General features: G+C 53.3%; 1 protein-coding gene across 1 annotated transcript; it reads right to left on the reverse strand.

The window, feature by feature from the left end:
• Nucleotides 1-7,661: 7,661 nt before the first annotated feature.
• On the reverse strand, nucleotides 7,662-19,097 carry KCNK18 (potassium two pore domain channel subfamily K member 18). Its single transcript, XM_036827956.1, is given in 5 exon segments — nucleotides 7,662-8,069; nucleotides 8,071-8,309; nucleotides 8,312-8,455; nucleotides 16,373-16,501; nucleotides 18,878-19,097. Coding segments are annotated over 5 exon segments (1,140 nt in total).
• Between the last annotated feature and the right edge of the window lie 297 nt (nucleotides 19,098-19,394).

A 19,394-nucleotide genomic window follows, 5' to 3' on the forward strand; every position in this document is an offset into this window, starting at 1 on the left:
GGAGGGCAAGGGTGGGGCCTCGAGGTGGGATCCAGAGTCTGAGAAGGCAGGTGCCTTAAGAGCGAAGCCCTGGGTCTACTCGGAAGGAAACAGAATGGGATTTGCTCTCTTCGCACCAGGTTCCTTACTTTGTTCACACTGAAGGCAGGATGTTGTCATCCCAGGCAGGTTTACATCCTAAATGCACCTCCTTCTGTGTACTGGTCTCTGTGTGCCCAAACAGCCTGGAGAAGCTTCAGTTTCCTTAGCATCTACATCACAGAACATTCCACCTGGAGAGAGCCTTAGCGAATCCTCAGCCGGTGGTTTTCATTCCTAACCCACTCTCTCTCTGTCTCTCTCTCTTTTTTAAGTTATGGACGTCTTTCTTCAAACAAAATGTTATAGGGAAGCAGAATATATAAAACGGAGCAAAGCAAAGCTACTCAGGCCAAAACAGGCGTAAGTGACTAGAACCTTTGTCTGGGTTTCAGAAAACTCTGTATGAAAACCCCTGGGCTACTTCAGTCCCCCTGTACTCTGGGGAAACTGAGGCATGGAGATGTGGTCCTGACCATAAGCTCTAAGAAAGCAGAGACCCGGTTGGTCTTGTACCACACTGAATCCCCAGCATCCCAACCCCACCCCAAGTCCTAGCACATAGTAGATGCTTAGTAAATATTCATTGGATAGTGACATACAAGCAATGCTGACTGTCTCTGCAGGGTCATCTGTTTTCCTACACGTGAAATTGCTTTCCGACGAGACTAAAGGGAGGCTTGAACCTCAGAGAGGCCCCTTAATTGCCCATGTCTTGAATTTACAGCATTTGAAAGGGTTTTATTCTCTGATCTAAATGGCAAGAACAAAAGCAGAGCAGTAAAGAGCCCAGGAGGATGAAAAGAAGCCATAATTTGCATCCAGGATGGAGGTGCCCTTTGTTATCCCACATCCAAGTCAACTTCAAAGTTCTCTGCTGAACAGATAGATGCACGTCAGTCACCATGGCAACAACCAAGAAGCCCAGCCCGCCCAACCCTGACAGCCCAACTCCAGGAAGCTGGGGATGGCAGGGGAGACAGAGGGACTACAGTGGATGGGGAGTCCAAGTACCCATTCAGCCTGGCCCCTCTGTCACCCAGCTCTCTTACTGCTTCTCTGTTGAGGGAGGGAGCTCTGGGTCACCAGCTCCACCTCAACACACGTGAGCACCTGCTACGTGCCTGGGCGTCAGAAGTGCTCTCCTTAAGAGCTATACCTCAGTGTCTGGCACACAGTTATTGAACAAAAGCTTGTGATGCGTAAATGAATGAAGAAGCAGCCAAAGTCACCTGAGAGCTTCTAAAATATACAAACGCCAGGCCCCGCCTGAAATCAGCTGCATCAGAATCGCTGGGAGGTACACTCAAGACTGGGGAGCTTCTTGAAAGCTGCACACATGCCTCTCAAGTCAGAGCGGGAGAGAGAAGAAAGCAGAGTCAAGACAGCCGCACAGGCATGTGGCTTGAGCTACTAGCAGGCTGGGGCTGCCACTCCCCAGATGGGTGGGGCGGAGCAGGGCCCCAGGAGAGGTTAGAGCTCTGTCCTGGACTTGCCCAGGGAGAGGTGCTGGGGAAGCAGTCGTGAGTCTGCAGTGCTGGGGAGAAGCCAGGACTGGAGATGGTGTTTATATCCATCAGAGTGGATGAGACCGAAGGGAGGGAGTGGAGACAGGGGAGAAACGAAGGGTCCAAGGTGTAAGCCCTGGAGCCCAATGAGGAGGGCCCAGCAAAAAAACATGAGCCATCAGAGAGAAAGCATCAGGCAATGTGGTGTTGTGGGAACCAAGAGAAAGAGACAAGCGCAGGCTGGGGAAGAAGGATGCAGTCATGCCTGGAGACCTCAGGGTACCGAGTGGGGAGCCGAGGAGGAAGAGTGCCTCTACCCCACGCGTGCTGGGGTGTTAGCCACTGAAGATGCCCCACCTGGCTGGGGACTGCCCACACTGCCTGGGCCCACGGGATTGGGACCACCCTAGAACCAGCAGGGGCTCACTGAGTGTCCTGCAAGCTGACTAAATGCATCCTTTTCCCCAGTCACAGTGGGAGTGAGGGAGGGATGCTGGAGAAAGCGGAAACATGGCATTTTTTGCCTCCTAATCATAGTAATGGAGACAGCTAGGATTTTTTTAGGCGCTTGTAAAGCTGGGCACTGGGCTACAGCACTTCACGTGGATTATCTTGTTCGATCCTCACAACAACCCTTTGAGGTAGGTACTACTGTTATGTCGACTGGCCAAGCTGCCTGTCTCCACAGGCAAAGGCCTTAACCACTAGGCTGCACTGTCTCTTCCGGGTCAGCACATTGAGGGTGCCCCCAGGGAAGTTTCTGGTATCTGAGTACCTTCCTCTTGACTCTATCAGTCACCTTCTTTGGGGGCATCTCTGGACAGTGGGCAGTCTTACCACCTGGCAGAAACCAGGGCACAGCTCTTGTTAGTTTGTGGCTCCACTTAAGGTTATTTACTGTGTGCCTGTGTGTGCACAGGCTGATGTGGCCAAAGGGGATCCAGTGGCCGATGGCTAAGTGGCTGGACCTCTGTCTGGGGAGGACACTGGATCAGCAGGAGGCTGGCTGAAGGAGATGGACAGCATTTCCTCCTGTTGAGTACCTGTCAGCCAGGGGCAGGTTTGTGGATGTTTATTCAATTTAAGGGGCCCTCTTTAAGAAAAAAATACAAAATTGCCCATTCAAAACTAGGTTTGAATATGAATACTTATTTAGAATGAGAAAAAATAACAAATTAAAATGCCAACAAATACAAAAATATACAACTGCGTGACCCCACTGTCAGGGTGGAGCCAAGCAAGGACCCTGAGCATAAGCTTCGTCAGTTTCCAGGTGAATCACCTCTGCCTTTGACACACTGACCTTGATCAGAGTCAGTGGAAGTCTCTGATCCTTTGTTTCAAGCACCACCTTCTGGGGCTTGGCCTGGTCCACCCTGAGGCAGGAGATAGATGGGCTCCAGGCTAGACATTTACAACTGGCCTCCTGTTCACACCTCCTGGGGTGAGAAGAAGATGGGCTCCAGGCCGGAAACTCATTACCAGTAAGTAAACAGTAAGTAAAATTACTGTTTACATTTCCTGAAGCAAGAGACAAACGGACTACATATTTATGACCGGACGCGTGTCTATATTTTGAGATCTGCACCTCAATATAAAAACCAGTAACAGAAATAGGGTAAATAACCGGACACTGGACATTTTTATGGCAGGGACAGAGTGGGACTAAACCCTGTTAAAAGATCAAGAGGTCATACACTTCCCATCCTTGGGGCAAGGGAGACATTGCACATGTGCAGAAAGGCTCCTTGGGGGTCAAAAAGGAGGGGGCGTCACCCCATAATAGGTGATGCCAAGGCCGTTGCATAGGCCTCTGGGCTGTAATCCATCTTGGAAAAATGTTGCGCACGCGTGTTGGGGAGGGTCCTAGGGCAGGGCAGGTGCAGAAAAAGAAACCAGATAATTGGCCAGAGGTAAACAGAGACCCGGAAGAACTGCCCTATATAAGTGACTTAACCGCCTCTTCGCTGCGCTCCTCCTCATTAGGGGGACACCCACACCCTTGCTCTCCGGGTGGGCATCTCTGCCCTGCTTCTGTCTTAACTAAACAAACTGTTTCTCTGTGTGCTCTCCCACTTGCTGTTTTGCTGTGTCTCTAATAATAAACATTGTACCTGTTTTTACAGTTCTGCCTCTGTGAGAAAGGCATTTTTCACTGGGGGCAAGAGCCAGAGGGTGTGGTGGCTAAGATTCCTAGTTTTCATCCAGGCTACCCAGGTTCAATTCCTGGGCAGGGAATTAAGATCTCACTTCACGCCACCACTCACTGCTGCCTCTCCCAGATCAACCCCAACTGCGGAGGGGACAGTGTTAGGGAAGGTTCCGGCAGTTCTGAGCAGAGCCCACCCCAGTGGTCTGGCACAAGTGTTCAGGGGCAAAGGCTCTGATCCAAGCACCAATATTTACCTTCTCTGTAGATTAGTCATAGGGATTTATTCACACTACGGACGTATACCGAGTACCTACTACACGCCAACACCATGCCAGGGCCATTTCACCATGAACCTCTCAAATATAGCTAAAAGTTTTAAATGTGTAACATGGCAGAGAGCCTGGCACGTATTAGTTGCTCATTAAAGCTTCTTCCCATCTGCTAGGCACCCTCCCAAGCTGAGGCCAAGGTCAGAGCAATGCATCCAGCAGCCTACGAGCCAGTCTCCTAGGCAATCGATCCTACTTCCCACCCATCAAAGCAGCAGCTACTCAAACACTGGCTGGGGGGTGGGCATGGGGGGTGGGGGGGAGGGGGGCGGGCGTGCAGGTCAGCAGGACCACAGGGGCTGCCCAGGCCCATCCTCTCCTCTCTGGAGAGACCCAGAAGTAGGGTCACAGCCAGGACTGGCACTCCGGCCAGGTCTTCTGTCTCCTAGTCCCTCTGTCCCCAGCAGTCCTCCCAGGAAGCACTAGGCCTCCCCAAGCCCCTTCCGGTCAGAGCATGCCTAGCCCTGGGCCTCTCCACCCTCCCACTTAGGACGGTGCTTCTCAGTGAGAATCCCCCTCCGCAGCTGAGAGACAGAAAGTGAACCACAGGCCCCGACAGCAGCCATTCTTGGGCATCACTCCCAGGGCCTCCCACCCAGCAGATTTCAGGTGGGACAGGGCATCTGCACATTGTAGAAACTTCCAGGTGTCTTTCTTGCAAGCTCCATAAGGTCCGGAAGGCCCTGCTCTCTCTAATGAGGCTGGTGGATCTGAGAAGCATCCAGGGTGAAAGGGAGCTAATGGTAGAATTACTGACAGGACGCCACCTGTCAAGTGGCTGAGACTCAAGTGGTAACATTTCAGGCACTCACAGGAGCTTGGCAGGACATGTGATTTGAGAGATGCCGGACAGCCGTCCGAGGTGCCCTTCTCCCGGCGCCCAGGGGCCCCTCCCTCCGAGGGCCCGGGCTACGGATGCGCCACCTGCTGGCCTCGGAGCGCGGGGCCCGCGCGGTCTGGCAACGCCCACCTGGTGGCCACTTGGGAAAGGACCCAGCTTGGGGTCCGGATGTGGCCGGCGTGCGGTGAAGTGGTGGCCGCCCTCCTTGGCACTTGTGCACCGAAGTTCTGCCCAGAGTTCTCCCGTGTGTGGCAGGCACTGCGGAGTACGGATGGGAGGCTTAAAAGAGAGAACAATGATGGTGAAAAAGACAATCATTTCATTCGGGCAGCTCTGAGTTTGGAGAGGCCCTAGTTAAAATCCTCTAACAGAGGAAGGGGTGACAGTGGATGCAGTGGGTGCATAGGGGAGACCAGGAGTCAGGGGACACTACCCAGAGGAGGGGACATGTGTGCTGAGGCATGAACTTAAGGCTTCATCAGTCCTACAAGGGAGAAGGGCATTCAGGCTGAGAGAGCAGCTAGAGCAAAGTTCTCAACTCTGACCACACACTGGGGTCGATCGGGGACCTTTTAAATGGCTCAGGTGGCACCCCCGACCAATGACTTCTGAATCTCAGGGGGAGAGAGATGGGGAGACACATGAATTCTTTGAAGCCCCCAGGTGTCAGTGTACAGGCGAAGTTGAGAACCACCAAGCAAAGGCTTGGAGGAATGAGTTTACATTCCTGCCCAGGGGTATGGGAATAAAAAGCCCAAGGTAGATGGAATATGGGGTGTGTAGGGCAGACATGCAAGAAATGAGGAGCAGGAAGGCACGCTAGGCCATTTCCTCAGAACCACAGAAGAATACCCAGTAGAAATGAAGTAAGCAAATGATAGTGACCTTCTATTTACATAATATGTGTCCCTGACAAACTCCATGTTTGCATTTGAACAGGACTCTCTACTGCCTTAGGAAGGGAGGGGCTGAGAGATTGAATATCACCTGCTATTACCTCCATGTTTCTGAGGATACGCCTATTTTTGGAATCCTCTTTGAGCCTGGAAAACAGCAAGCGCTCAATGAATGTTTGCCAAACTGAACTTTGAATCTGATCCTGTGCTCTCACTTGACTGGCCAGTCTTGATTACCTTTGGGTTTGAGGGGCTTTGCTGCACAGAAACTGGGCGACTGTGACTTCAGGGATGTCAAGAAACTCCACAGAAACCCTAGTCCCAGTGGCTGCTGCCTGAAATCCCATGTCTTTCAGTGGTTCTTGTTCACACCATGTCAATTCCATTTCCTGAGGTGGGTCTTAAAGAGCTGAAGGGGCAAAAAAACCTAATAGGTTTGGGGAAGAGGAGGAAAGATCCAGAAAGGAAGGCCTGCAGCCCCCTCGGATTGCTGACTTCCTTTCTTTTCAAACTGGAACCTCCCGGCACTTTTCATTGGTTTTTGCGATTTTTGTTCTATCCCCTGGAGCAAAATTCACCATTTACCCAGGAGCTGACTAATTTGGCCAATCACAGGACACAAGCTGATTTTTCCAAGATCCTCTCAAAGAAGTATTCAAGAAACTTTGATTCTCTCAAATAAGACATTTCTAATAACTGACTAGGGAAACAGTGCGACGCTTGTAGTACTACATGCGTGGGCCAACCAGATCATACACCAATTTGGTACATCCTGCCCCAGGCTGGGGTCCCCAGCAGTGACTCTGAGACAAAGCTTTGTGTGCAAGTGGGTTATCTGGGGGTGATCTCAAGAGGAGGGGAGACAGAGAAATGAAGGAAGCCGTACAGGGTGCACTCTTGGGCAAGTGAGGCTTGATCCCCCTGGGGGAGACGGTGTTGAACATGGCACAAGAAGCTGGGGCCATACATCCACCCACTCCCATCGGTCACTGGTTCAGGGCTGCTCCCAGGAGCGTTCATTCCTTGGCACTTCTAGCCTGCCCTGCGCATGCCTATGCTTTAGTGGCCAGAGAAAGTCCTCAGGCAAAGGGAACTGGAGTACCAGGCCATATGGGTGGGGCACTTACAGCATCTGCCACGCAGATGCCCCATTCATGAATGCCAACTCATTCATGAACAGGTCACGAGTACAGCCACCAATGAGTGCCAACCCTTACACGTGCCCATCCACTCACATAAGCATCAACACTTTCACATGCCAACTCATTCAGGAGGTGCGATCATGTGCTGCTTGGTGAGAACACTGGTCTACACCGAATCTGGCAATCAGGAACTATCCCAGGCCCCTGTGAACACAGGTGACAATTCCTCTCAGTGCCATCAGTGTATTTTACAAGGGCTGGGATTGGGCTGATCCCATTCATGCAGTCATTCAAGAAAAGAGGTGGCTCAGACTAGCTCTGTTTCATCAAGGGTAAAAGGGGAGCAGCTCAGGAAGATTTTAATTTAGCTGAAAGTACAAATTGCAAAACCAAAAGGTAAATTTTTTCTCATGTTGCAAGAAATCCAGTGACATCTGTAAGGTGGTTTCATCTACATTAGGTGGGGCTCTTGAAAAATGAAGACAGGGCAATTAATTGAACTTTGGAGGATGGTGACAGTTTTTGTCTAATGTCCCGATAGGAAGGGCATTGGCCACATTTCTGCAGGGCCTCGAGACTGAAATCAGCTGTCATGCAGGGTGTCACTCTGAGGCCTCAGGTGACAGACTGCAGAGCCACCAGCTCTAACTACACTGTCCCAAAAGACAAGACAGCCAGCTGGGCCGGCATCATCACACGAGAGTCGATGGAGACTTCACTTTTTAAAAGGATTGTAACACTTCCCATTTGCAAAGAACAGCATGACATTTTTGTAGATATGAATCAGCCTGTTTTGCACCAACTTGAAAGCCATGCACACAATCTCCATCCCAAAGATGATATAAATGGAGAAGAACAAGAAGAAGTGAGGGTGTTCTAAAACAATGTCCCCAAACCCAATAGTGGTCAGTGTGACAAAGCAGAAATAGAAGGCATTTTCGAAGTTCAGCTGCTTCTCCCAGATGGGGAGGATGGCAGCTGCACAGGAAACGTAGGCGAAGACCACGAGGGCGATGATGGGGAGGAGGATGTCCAGCCTCTCCACCTGCAGCCCCGCCTCATCCAGGTTGTTGATGATGGGGTACGAGAGTCTCCCGGACACCAGCTCAGGACGCGAAGAGCTCCCTCTCCATGGCCTGAGGGGGCACCTGCAGTGTGTTCCCTTTCTTTTGTGCTAGAAGTCTCTCGAACAGCTCCATGTTGCTGCTTGGGATTGAGGGGGCAGGTTTGGGGCCCGGGAGCTCTGGGTCGTTGATGGCAATCCTCGGAATGGCTTCGTCTACGGGATTGGTGTCAGGTCTTCTTTCGCAGGGGGGTCCGGAGAGCCACTTGGGAAGGGGAGGGGGGAGGAAAGGGAGTTTTGGAATTGGTTGTAGGACATGGCTAAGATGGCTGCCAGGATGTCGCCTGTGTCTGTGAGGACCAGGAACATCATGGGGATGCCCAAGAGAGCACAGAGCATGCACAGGTACTCGCCGAGCCTGGTGACAGGGTAGGTGTTGCCGCAACCTGAAAAAGAGGGCAGAGCCCGGGACTGCCGGCTGCTCTTCCCCCTCCCCTGCTCAAAAAGCTTTAAAGAGGGGCTTCCCTGGTGGCGTAGTGGTTGAGAATCTGCCTGCCAATGCAGGGCACACGGGTTTGAGCCCTGGTCTGGGAAGATGCCACATGCCGCGGAGCAACTGGGCCCGTGAGCCACAACTGCTGAGCCTGCGTGTCTGCAGCCTGTGCTCCGCAACAAGAGAGGCCGCGATAGTGACAGGCCCGCGATGAAGAGTGGCCCCCGCTTGCCACAACTAGAGAAAGCCCTCGCACAGAAACGAAGACCCAACACAGCCACAAATAAATAATATTAAAAAAAAAAAAAGAACAGTGTGCTCTGACATATCTCAAAATGGTTCCTTTTAAAAAAAAAAAAAAGCTTTAAAGAGACCTTCTGCCATTTCCTTTCCCTGGCATATGACATCTTACACAACATGTTTAAAAATATTCATCTTAAAACATTCATCCACTTGTCTGACACTAGGTCTGCTTTGCTGGGGGAGCAGGAGGGGAAACCCAGGTTCTCTTTAGGATGAGGGACGACTCATGTCCAGATCTTGGACCTGCAATGTCCTTGGCAGGAGACAACCCCGTGTTTGGGAGGAGCTGACTACCTTGCATTTTGCCATTTCTGAGCACCTGAAGGAGGAGGGGCCCAGCTCAGCTGGAGGGCTAGGAAGAGCACAGGTGACAGGACATGTGGGCTTTGCAAACACAACCCTCACCTCCATCATCCTCCATGAAGGCGCCGGTTTTTACGAAGCCACCCTTGTCCTTCCTGGGGTGTCTGGGCCTCTGTGTTTGTTTCTATATAATAGGCAGGCAATTATTATGTGCCAGTGGCGTGTACAGCAGTACAGTGTGTACAGCACGGTGTTTGGGACGGCGGAAAGCAAGACAGTGACTAAAATACAATGGCTGCCCTCAGAGCCATTTGTGACTCAGTGGGTCAGACGTGTTCATAAACCAGAGTGAAATGTTGAGGACCCCAGCATCTAGAATCTTACCCACCTCGTCTCCAACTCCAGCTCTGCCATTTACTAGAAAGTGACGTGACTGCTCACATTTTCAGATGTCTTATCTGTAAAAGGGAGATGACAATACCTGCTTTGTCTATTGACCAGCTGGAAGGATTACAAGAGACCAGCACCTCACACACAGTGAGCGTGTCGTTCTCGGGAGGTTGGTGTCCTCATTCTAATAGCTGTTTTTTTTGAGCATTTACCGTGGGTTGGGTATTAACCAGCCTTCATCGGTAGGTATTATCACCATTACAGATGGGGAAACTGAGGCTCAGAGAAGTGAAGTGACTTAGCCAAGAGCATACGTGTGATAAAGTGTGGAGTTGGGGGTCAAACCCCCAGCGCCATCCAGTTCCCAAGCCAGCTCCCTCCGCTGGGTCAGGAGCACCGAGGGGGTGGGACCCTCCAACCATCAAGAACAGGATTGTCAAGCAAAGAGAGAATGAAGCCTCCAGGCTCTTCAGGAGCCCCGTCCTTCCATCACCCCAGCCCCCCACCCCCTCGTGTCTAGAGAGGGCGGGATCAGAGGGATGTCGAACCCCACAGCGCAAGTCGTTGGATCTTCTGGAGTGGGCAAGCTCACTGCCTTCAACAAAGAGGGAGAAGTTTCTGTATTTAATGCCTATGTCTAATTTTTGGTGTCATAAAGGATGACTAATACAGAAAAACCCAGCCTAATTATGTAAATTAATTGGAAGGCAATTCCCAGGCTGGCTCAGCCCCAACCTCCTCCAGGGCTGCAGCTTCCTGTGCAAACTCTGGCCTCAGCCTCCACCCTCCAGGCATACGCACGGGATCAGGCTGCCCATCTTCCTCAGGGTTCTGGAAGAGGGCTGTGGCCCTCACCAGGTCCCATCGCTGTGCACCCCTCCCAGGGCACTCCACGCCACCCTGACTGCGTCCATGAGGTACCATTTGACGGCAGGGGTGGTGAACTCTCTGTGCACTCATATTGTTTGTGCACGTGCGTGCTTACTGCATGCAATGGGACACAGTGGTGAGCACAGCAGATATGAATCGAATAACCACCCTCGTGAGTATGCAGTTACAAATGGAGGTCAGTAACAAGATGTGTAAGAGCAGACCAACAGATTAGAACAAAGGCATCCCTCCTGGATTTGCATTTATGGAGCACCTACACTATGCCAGGCTTTCATGGGTGGAATTGGGATACAATGAGGAACGGGCAGAGGTCTCGCCCTCTGGGGGCTCCTAATTGAGCGGGAAGCAAAGCCTTGAACTCAGCTCCCCACCTGTGCAACAGGACCCAAGGGCACCAGGCTCAGGAGTGAGCCTGCACTGGCTAAGCCTCCCGTCAGAAACCCGAGGCTGTTCCGCAGGGCCGGACGTTCTGAGGGGGTGCCCAGGGTTTCTGTTGCCTCTCTTTCCCTTCCCTGTTTCCTGCAGGTCTCCAGCAGCAGCTCAGCCCTCCCCTCAGTGAGAGGAGGCTGCAGAAGTGACCTCAGGACAGCATGTTGTCCAGGCTTCGGTGAAAGCCCAGAACCACTGAGGAGATGGGGGTGGGGTGGGGTCTCAGGGAGAGGGAGGGGGTTGGGAACAGAGGGGGGCCCTGGAGAGGATGACCAACGGCCCAATGTGCCCAGGACTGAAAGTCTCGTGTTCTGGTAAACCCTTAAATGCTAAAACCATGGCAGCCTCGGGCACACCAGGGAGTGGCTCGCTCTAGCCAGGGTGACTGTGGAGGGTGAGGAGAGATTCTCCGGAGCAGGGAAGAGAAGAGAGGAGGGAGCCTGGAGCCCCTCGTGGCGGGGCAGAAGCTCAGAGAGGCCTGGCCGTGGGGTCTCCGGAGCCTAGGCCCCGGTGTCAGCAAGTATCCCTGCTCCTGAGCTTGTCACAGGCCTTGCAGTCCTTAGGGGTGTCGGCAGCAGGGCCCGGGGGCAGGCAGCCACCCCGTTTTCCAGATGTTGCCCGGAAGCCCCCAGCTCTCGTGCGCCCCTAGGAAAGTCAGGAGAGGCTCCCCAGTGGAAGCCCCCCAGCCTCCAGGATGGAGTCCCAGGGTGAGATCTATTTTATTTAAAGAAAAGAATATCACACTTCTTACAGGATTTATGGAGTAAAGTGCCTTTTAGAGTCAGAATTCCCCGCATAGCAGAACCCCTAATGCTGGCAACCACCGTCGTTACTGCATTTAATGGACAAGGAACAGGGAAGTTAGGTGACACGCCCGGAGTCGCACAGCCCACAGCCTGTGGGCACCCCTCGCCTGAAGACCTCCCTCCACACGCACACTCTCCTTGGCAAAGGTGGGTTTAGTGGATTATAAACAAAGTCACCGTGGCTGCCTCTGGGTGGAATAGGCTTACAATCCAGAAGACACGCCACATTGCAGAGAACGCGTCAAGGAAGTAAGTCTCAGAGGGCACAGGCCCCTATGAAGGAAATGCATTGCCTACCCAACTACTGAATGCTAAAATGCATAATGGAAAATCATATTATTTCTTATAATGCATGCCGATATTCCATCAGTCCACGCCACTTAGCCTGTGAGTATTTAACAGCCCGTACACTTCCTAATCCAAGGGGGCTGATCCAATTGGGAATGACTGGGGATTGACCAACCTCATACCTTTCAGGGGTCCCTTTTGCAGCATCAAGGCCAGGTGCATTTCAGGTGACCCAGAGATGCAGGGCAGGAAGCAGTATTACCAGCAGGACCATTATTGATTACGGGCAGCGAAGAACCTTCTCCAATCCTCTTCCAGTTGTAATCACTGGATGGCTTGATGTCTTAATGGACTTGTACCATGAGTGGCAGCATCGTTTTCTTGGGATATAAACCAAGCTAATGCATTTCCATTAGGTCAGTGGTTCATTGCCTGGACTACCATTAGAATCACCTGGAGGGCTCTGAAAAATACTGATGCCTGGGTCTGTCCCTAGTAAGTCTGACTTGATTGGTGTGGGGTCCAGGCATGGGGGCGTGTAAAAGATATCCAGGTAAATCTGATGTGCAGCCTGGCCTGAGAACACTTGCCCCAGGAGGGTGCTTCTCAAACATCCACGTGCATCAGAATCACCTGGAGAACTGGCTAAAACACAGATCACTGGTCCCACATCCATAGTTTCTGACTCAGTAGATCGAGGATGGGGTCTGGAAATTAATTTGTATCTCTAACAAGTTCTCTCTGGTAATGCTCACGCCACTGGTCCAGGGACCACGCTTTAATAACCATTGCATTACATCAGTGGTTCTCAACAGGGGGCAATTTTGCCCCCCAAGGGACATTTAGCAATGTCTGGAGACATTTTTGGCTGTTGCAACTGGCAAAGACAGCAGGGGAAAAGGTGGGTGCCTCTGGTGAGTAGAGGCCAGGGATACTTCCAAACATCCTACAATGAATGCAAGGGACAGTCCCCGCCACAGAGAATCCTCTAGTCCAAGATGCCAGTAGTGCCAAGGCTAAAAAACGCTGCCTTAGATCAGTCCCCTTTTGTTCTTGAGAAAAAACCTAACGAAACCCCATACTCTCAAGCCCGTTTGCTTCCAGTCTCTTCCTTGCGCTTGCTGACCCCCTGTAACTGTTGTTCCTCAAAGCATTCCCTGGAGCTCTGGGGTCCCTGAAAAGGCCAGCTGTGCCCTGCTTCTACCCTGCTTGAAACCACTTCCCTCCCAGAGCCCAAAGTCACTGCTGAATGGGACAGTCACAGCACTTACCTCGTGGGGCTGTCATGAGAATTAAACAAAATCATGCATATAAAGCACATTGACACAACGCCTGGCGCTGGTAAGTGCTCAGTAGTGCAGCTATTAAGTTACTGTTATTCTTTCTGCTCCTGACCTGTCCCTGCTTGGATCAACATTCAGGTGAATGAGACCGGTTCTGAAAGAAACCACGTGGGGGCGCCCTTGGACACAGGCATATGTGCCCATTTAAGAAAGTGTGTTGCAGTAGGCACAGGTCGTCCACCCAGCAGCCATTCCCCCATCTTTCCCTGGAATGCCGCTGCTCTCTCACCTGATTTAGAGATAGATACGATCCGTCTAAGTCATCCTGGTAATCCAATCCCCTTGCCAGGGACTGGCTTGGGGGGTGGGAGGCTCCCAGGAAGAGTTTCTTGCCGATTATGACAGCCAGCCTTTTCTCTATCTATGAGATGCAATTATGCCCGGACGGGAAGTGGACCTTGGTGACCATCTTGTGACCCGCTGAGCAGGACGGAGAGAACCTGAGAGTCAACGTCACAGCTGAGCGGCACATCAAGCGGCCTGAGAGCTGTCCCCCACTGGACTTCCTACTTGGGAGGTGACACATTTTCCTTGCAGTTTAAGCCAGCTGGGTTGGGTGTTCTGTCAGTCTCAGCTGATCCTCACGCTGACCCTCAGAGGCAGGTCTGGGAGGAGTTATAGATTAGGGAACAAGGCTCAGACGGGCTAAATTGCTCACTGGAGGTCACACAGCTCTGACCCAAGGTGGCTGGCCTCCAGAGTCCGCAGCTGGCCACCGTGCTCCACCTCTACCCCGAGTGTGAGGGGACCCCGGGACGAGTGCCCAGCCACGGCCCTCGTGAGCTCAGGCCCCCCGGGGATCGGTATTCTCTTGAATTGATGCTCTCTTGAATGAAGATGGGGCCCCAGTACCTTTCGCTGCCCAAGATGGGCAGGGGCTGAGCAATGAGTCACACTCCTGGTGGGGACGCTGACCCAGGAGCCCCTGACCCGTGGCCGAGGGCAGCTCCACCACCTCCACTCCTGTGACCCCCTCACCGCCAGCAGGGGCGGCTCCTGCCAGGCCTGGCTCGGCCCCTGCACCTGGCCCACCCTGCTGCCGCGCCGCAGAGGGAAGCTGGGGCCCTTAGTTACTAGAAGGTCCTCCAACGCTGGCCCAGGGACACGGTGCCTGAGTGCAAGACCAGCCCCGCTTCTCACAGCCCGCCAGCCTCAGTGGTCTCTTCCTCAGAGGGGCCTCTAAGCCCCCAGAGCTTTGCCTCCTGCCTGGCTGGAAAGCTCTCTCAGCCTTCTTTGCCTGGTTAATCTCCACAGATCCTTCAACTCAAAGGTCACTTCCTCAGACAAGCCTCTCCCCCATCCCCGAAAATCAGGACCACCCTCCCCCGTCCTGTTTCACCCACTTCCACAGCCCGAGCTTCTCCTCTTGAGCACGTCTGTGTGCTTAGCTGGCCATTGTCCCCGCCGCCATCAGACTTGGAGGCCCACCAGGGCGGGGAGGCACCCAGCTAGGTCAGCCAGGCACAGAATAAGTCATGTACAGGGAGAGGCAGTGGGGTTCCAGGTTAAGACCCAGACAGCCTGGACCCAGACAGACATGAGCTGTGTCCCCTGCAAAAACGGTGGCCCTGCCTTGCCTCAGAGAGTGGGAATAACAACAACAGCTGCCTCAGGGTTGTTGCGAGGTGTGAATGGGCTAATCATCACAAAGAACTTAAAAGGGAGCCTGATGAGCCTTAAATACACATGCGTTAGCCAGCACAGCCGCTGCTGTCTGCTGTTGCAATCATAGGCGTTCGGTATTTGTGAAGGAAGGAAGGAAGGAAGGAAGGAGAGAAGGAAGGAAGGACGGGAGGAAGGGAGGAAGGGAGGAAGGGAGGGAGGAAGGGAGGGAGGAAGGGAGGGAGGAAGGGAGGGAGGAAGGGAGGGAGGAAGGGAGGGAGGAAGGAGGGGGAGGGAAGAAGCAAAGGCCATCTCCACAGCCCAGTTCCAATGTCTGGTGTCACACAGGAGCCCACCCTTTGTGCAGCCACAGAGAGGAGGATGTGTGGCTTTGAGGGTCCACAGAGCCCATCTTAAAACGTGCAAGTGGTCACCGTAGGGAAGCAGCTCTGCCTCCACACCCTCCCCTCTGCCCGGGGCTCCGGAAGGGACTTCGCTGGGACAGTGTCTTGCACAGGAGTCTTTCCCTGTGTGGAGGCTGGAGACACGTATAAAGCAAGTGCAGGGAACAGGGTGAGGCCAGCTCCTTCCTCTCCCCAAGTCCTTCCCTTCTGGGAACTGTCATCCACTCCAACGGGACACAGGAATCTGAGCAGCCCCTGCTTCCAGGCGTAGCGAGGCTCTGCCTGGGGCTCCCCGAGCAGGGGTAAGCAGAGTCTCCACAGCACGCCACAGACCTGCAAAGCTGGCAGCCTACTTTGGGGAAAGAGCACTGGACCTGGAGTGTCAACAGCTCTCGTGGGCACCAGCTCCACTCACTGCGTGACCTTGGCCCCTGACATCACCTCTCTGGGCTGGGGCTCCCTGACCTGATTCACTGTGGGCTTTAAAGGAGGCAGCTTAGCACGGCCCCTGCAGGCAACTGTTAGCTCTCCGTAGCGCTGCAGCTCCCCTTCCTCCTCTGCCCTATTGTTGGCGCTTCCGGTCCTGCTCTGGCACACCGTCCTCTCTCTCCACGTCGTGCCCTCCTCCATTCCCTTGGAGTCAGCTGCCATCAATATGCTGGTGACTCTGAAACCCACTCCCCAGCCCCAAGGCTGGGGTAGCTGTGCTCCCGCGATACCCTGAGCACATCACACGGACCACGTTTGGTTGCCCCTGAGTCCAGGAACCTGGGCAGGCAGGTACCCGGCAGGTTGTGTTTTGTATAAGAGCGCTCACTGGGAGACAAGAAGAAGCTGAAACGCAGCCCACACCTCGCTCACTGAGGCCTTTGCCCGGGGAATGGGGCCGTGCCCACCTGAAGGAAGGGTATTCTTTTCTCATTCGCACAAATGGGCCAGTGGCAGCCCTGCTCACTGCCGTCTCCCTGAGCGCAGGGTAGGCACTCCACAGCTGTTTCTTGCACTAAACGAATTGAACACTTCAGCATCCCCACCAAGGGTCCTCCTCCCCCTCTCCCCTGCGCCCACCCTCAGCTTTCTGTCACAGGCCTGCCCTCGCCCCTGGACTTACCCACTGTGCTGATAAATGTGCAGCAGAAAAAGAGTGAGCTCAGGAAGGACCAGTCTGCAGACCCGCCAAACCACTGGGGCTTCACCTTCTGCAGCAGCTTCCCGAGATCCTGCTTCCTGCCTTCCTCAACTCCAGAAAGAGATGACCAGCATGAGAGAGAAGGTTACACCCTTTAAAACAGGTCCCGCCCAGGGGGAGGGGCGTCTTCCCCAGGGACCACGCCCCCTGCCTTGTGGCCCTCATCAACACTAAATGGAGGATCTCAGAGCCTTTTGTTCAGTGTCTCTGCAGTTTAGGTACTGCTCCAGCACCTACAGAGGTTAGGAGGTCACGTAACCCTGTGTGCTGAGCACCTAAGAGAGAGGCCCACAGGGGTCCGGCCTGAGCTCAGCCATGGAATTGCCCTGTGGCCTTTCTGAACTTTCTGAGCCTTGCAAAGGGGCCTACTAACTTCTGCTCTGTCTCTTTCACCGGGTTTGAGAACTGAAAGAAAAAGGCTTTTATGAAATGCAAGCTCTTGCGTGACTGCAAACCATATCCACTCCTGGAAGTCATTAAGCCTGATGGAGTGCGGTGATCATACTGGGATCAGCTGGCTGAGGACGCCTGGGAAGAGTTGGCGGAAGCAGGCCTGGGGGCCCTGGTTTCTCAGGGAGGTGTCCAAATGGTACCTTTGGCCTGGCAGCCAGTGGGTTTTAGGGATCCCGGAAGTCACCTGCCAGCTGGCACAGTTGTAAGAAGATGTCACAGAGCCTGGCACAGCAGGAAGTCACCACTCGTTTGAATGGGCACCAACCTGGGAGTCCAGACACCTGCAATCTAGACCCAGTTCTGACCCTGACTAGTTCCTGTAGTCGTGGACAAAAGGTTTCTTTCTGAGCCTCAGTTTCCCCATCGGGGAGGCAGCACGACATGGCTTTGGAATCTAAATGCCTGGGGTTGAATCCCTGGTTCCATTTTCTAGTGGGTGACCTTGGGCAAGTTGTTTAACTCCCAGTGTCTCAGTTTCCTGATCTGTAAAAGGGGGACAATTCATATCCACCTCATAGGGTGGGTGTGAGGATCAAGTGAGATAGTGCATGAAAAACACTTGGCACAGGGTCTGCACTAACCAGCACTTACTGAGCATTTTAATCTCCAGTGAAAATCAGTACAAAATGCGGATGGACCAGCTGTGTTTTCCTATACCATTCTGTGCATCAGAATCACCCAGGAAACTTTTTAAAAATAAGATTCCCAGCCCGGTCCTGGAGATCCTGATTAAGTGGGTTTGGGGAAGAGCCTGGGAATGTGTATTTTAGACCAGCTCCTTGGATGATTCTGATGCGTGGCCAGGTTTGGAAAGCCCTGAACATGTTGACAGTCTGGACCCAGTGATGGCTCAGAGTGTCTGATGGCAGACAGCATCTCCTGGGTCAACTGAGTAGGCTGTGTCTGTCTGGCACAGATGCAGAGAGAAGGAGTAGGACCCTCTATGGAGAGGAGACTCTGCCACCTGTGATCAGCCTCTGGTCCGCCCCCGCTGAAAGGACCTCCCACAGGGTGGAGGGGTCATTACCAGCCTGGCTGAGGACCTGTCATACCATGGGACCCTGTTCTTCCCTTGAACTTTAGAGTCTGTTTTTCCTTTGTCTTTTATTTACTCTCTGTTATTTTATCTTGCTTTGTTGAATGCATCTTTTCAAGCTTTAGGGGACAGTATAGAAATAAGTGACAAATACGAATGAAAAGCAATAAGGACATATATAAAGTGCCTTGTGCCTTCCAAGAGGCTTCATGTCCATTACCTCATCTGCTTCCCACAGGGTCCCTGTGATTGGTGGGCCTGAGATTGTGGGCCTTCTTCTCCCTGGCAGACTGAGACCCAGAGAGGGCAATCTGCCCCAGATCACACAGCAAGCTGGGAGAGCAACTGGGACTGAAACCAGGACCCAAGTTCTTCTCACAACACCTCCCTTCTCCCCTGAGTCCGACCACAGAAAAAGGCCACTTGAAACAAGAAGTAGGAGAGCAGGGGGAAGGCTACTATCTTGGCAGTCCAAGCCTAATTTGGATTGTTCCTTGAATTCCAGTCCTTGTAAACTGAATCATGGGGTGGGGCAGGCAGTTCTGAGGACCAGCCTAGGAACCCACAGCTCCAGATCTGGTCACCCATCCACCCCACCCCACCTCATCAAATCTCCAGTAATCCATCCTCCTCAGAGTCTGCCGGTCTGGGTGGGGCTGGGAGCTGAGGCAAAGGGAAGGGAGCACCCACTGGGTGCTCAGCACTTTTCCTACGTTCTTTACATCAACCCTGAGAGGCCGTCCATTATTCCCACCCCCATTTTACAGAGGGGAAAACTGAGGCCCAGAGAGAAGTCACTTGCCTAAGGTTGCCCAGGAATGGGCAGGATGCAAGCAGAGGGCTCCCAGACTCAGCTTCCTACAAGGCAGTTCTCTGCTCTCTGGGGCCTGCCTCTACCCAGAGAGAAAAGGCCCGCCCTGCCCAGGTACGCCACCTACCTGTTCTGTTGCATTTCAAGATGTCACAGAGCTTCTCCAGGAACTCCTCAAACTCCGGGTCATCTGCCCCCAGGTCCTGGCTGCCCTCAATGGCTGAGAAGAGCGCGGCACCCACCAGCGCGTACGTCACCAGGGAGCAGTGGAAGCAGAGGCGAGGGAAGATTTTCTTCAGGGCCTCCCAACAGCACCTCCTATCTTGAGGCGGCCCCGCAGCCTCCATCCTCCCAGGAGTGGGCAGGACAGGAGCTGCTGGAAGAGGGAGGAGCCTAGGGGTCCCGCCAGGAGGAGGAGGGGGAGTGCCCCGAGAATGGCCCGGCTCCAGCGCTAAGTGGATGGTGCCAGAACTTCCCCCAAGGACTTGGGAAGCAGGCGGCACTCCTTGCGCGTTCAGTTCCTGAGAGTTTCTCAGATAGCGCGCCCCCTAGTGTCTCAAATTAATATTGATCCACCAGGCAGGTGCGCTCCCAGCAGCCTGGCCAGCCAGAGAGCTGACCTTCAGGGGCTTTGGGAGGAATGC

The sequence above is a fragment of the Balaenoptera musculus genome, chromosome 16, assembly GCF_009873245.2.
Source record: "Balaenoptera musculus isolate JJ_BM4_2016_0621 chromosome 16, mBalMus1.pri.v3, whole genome shotgun sequence".
NCBI classification, from domain to species: Eukaryota; Metazoa; Chordata; class Mammalia; order Artiodactyla; family Balaenopteridae; genus Balaenoptera; species Balaenoptera musculus.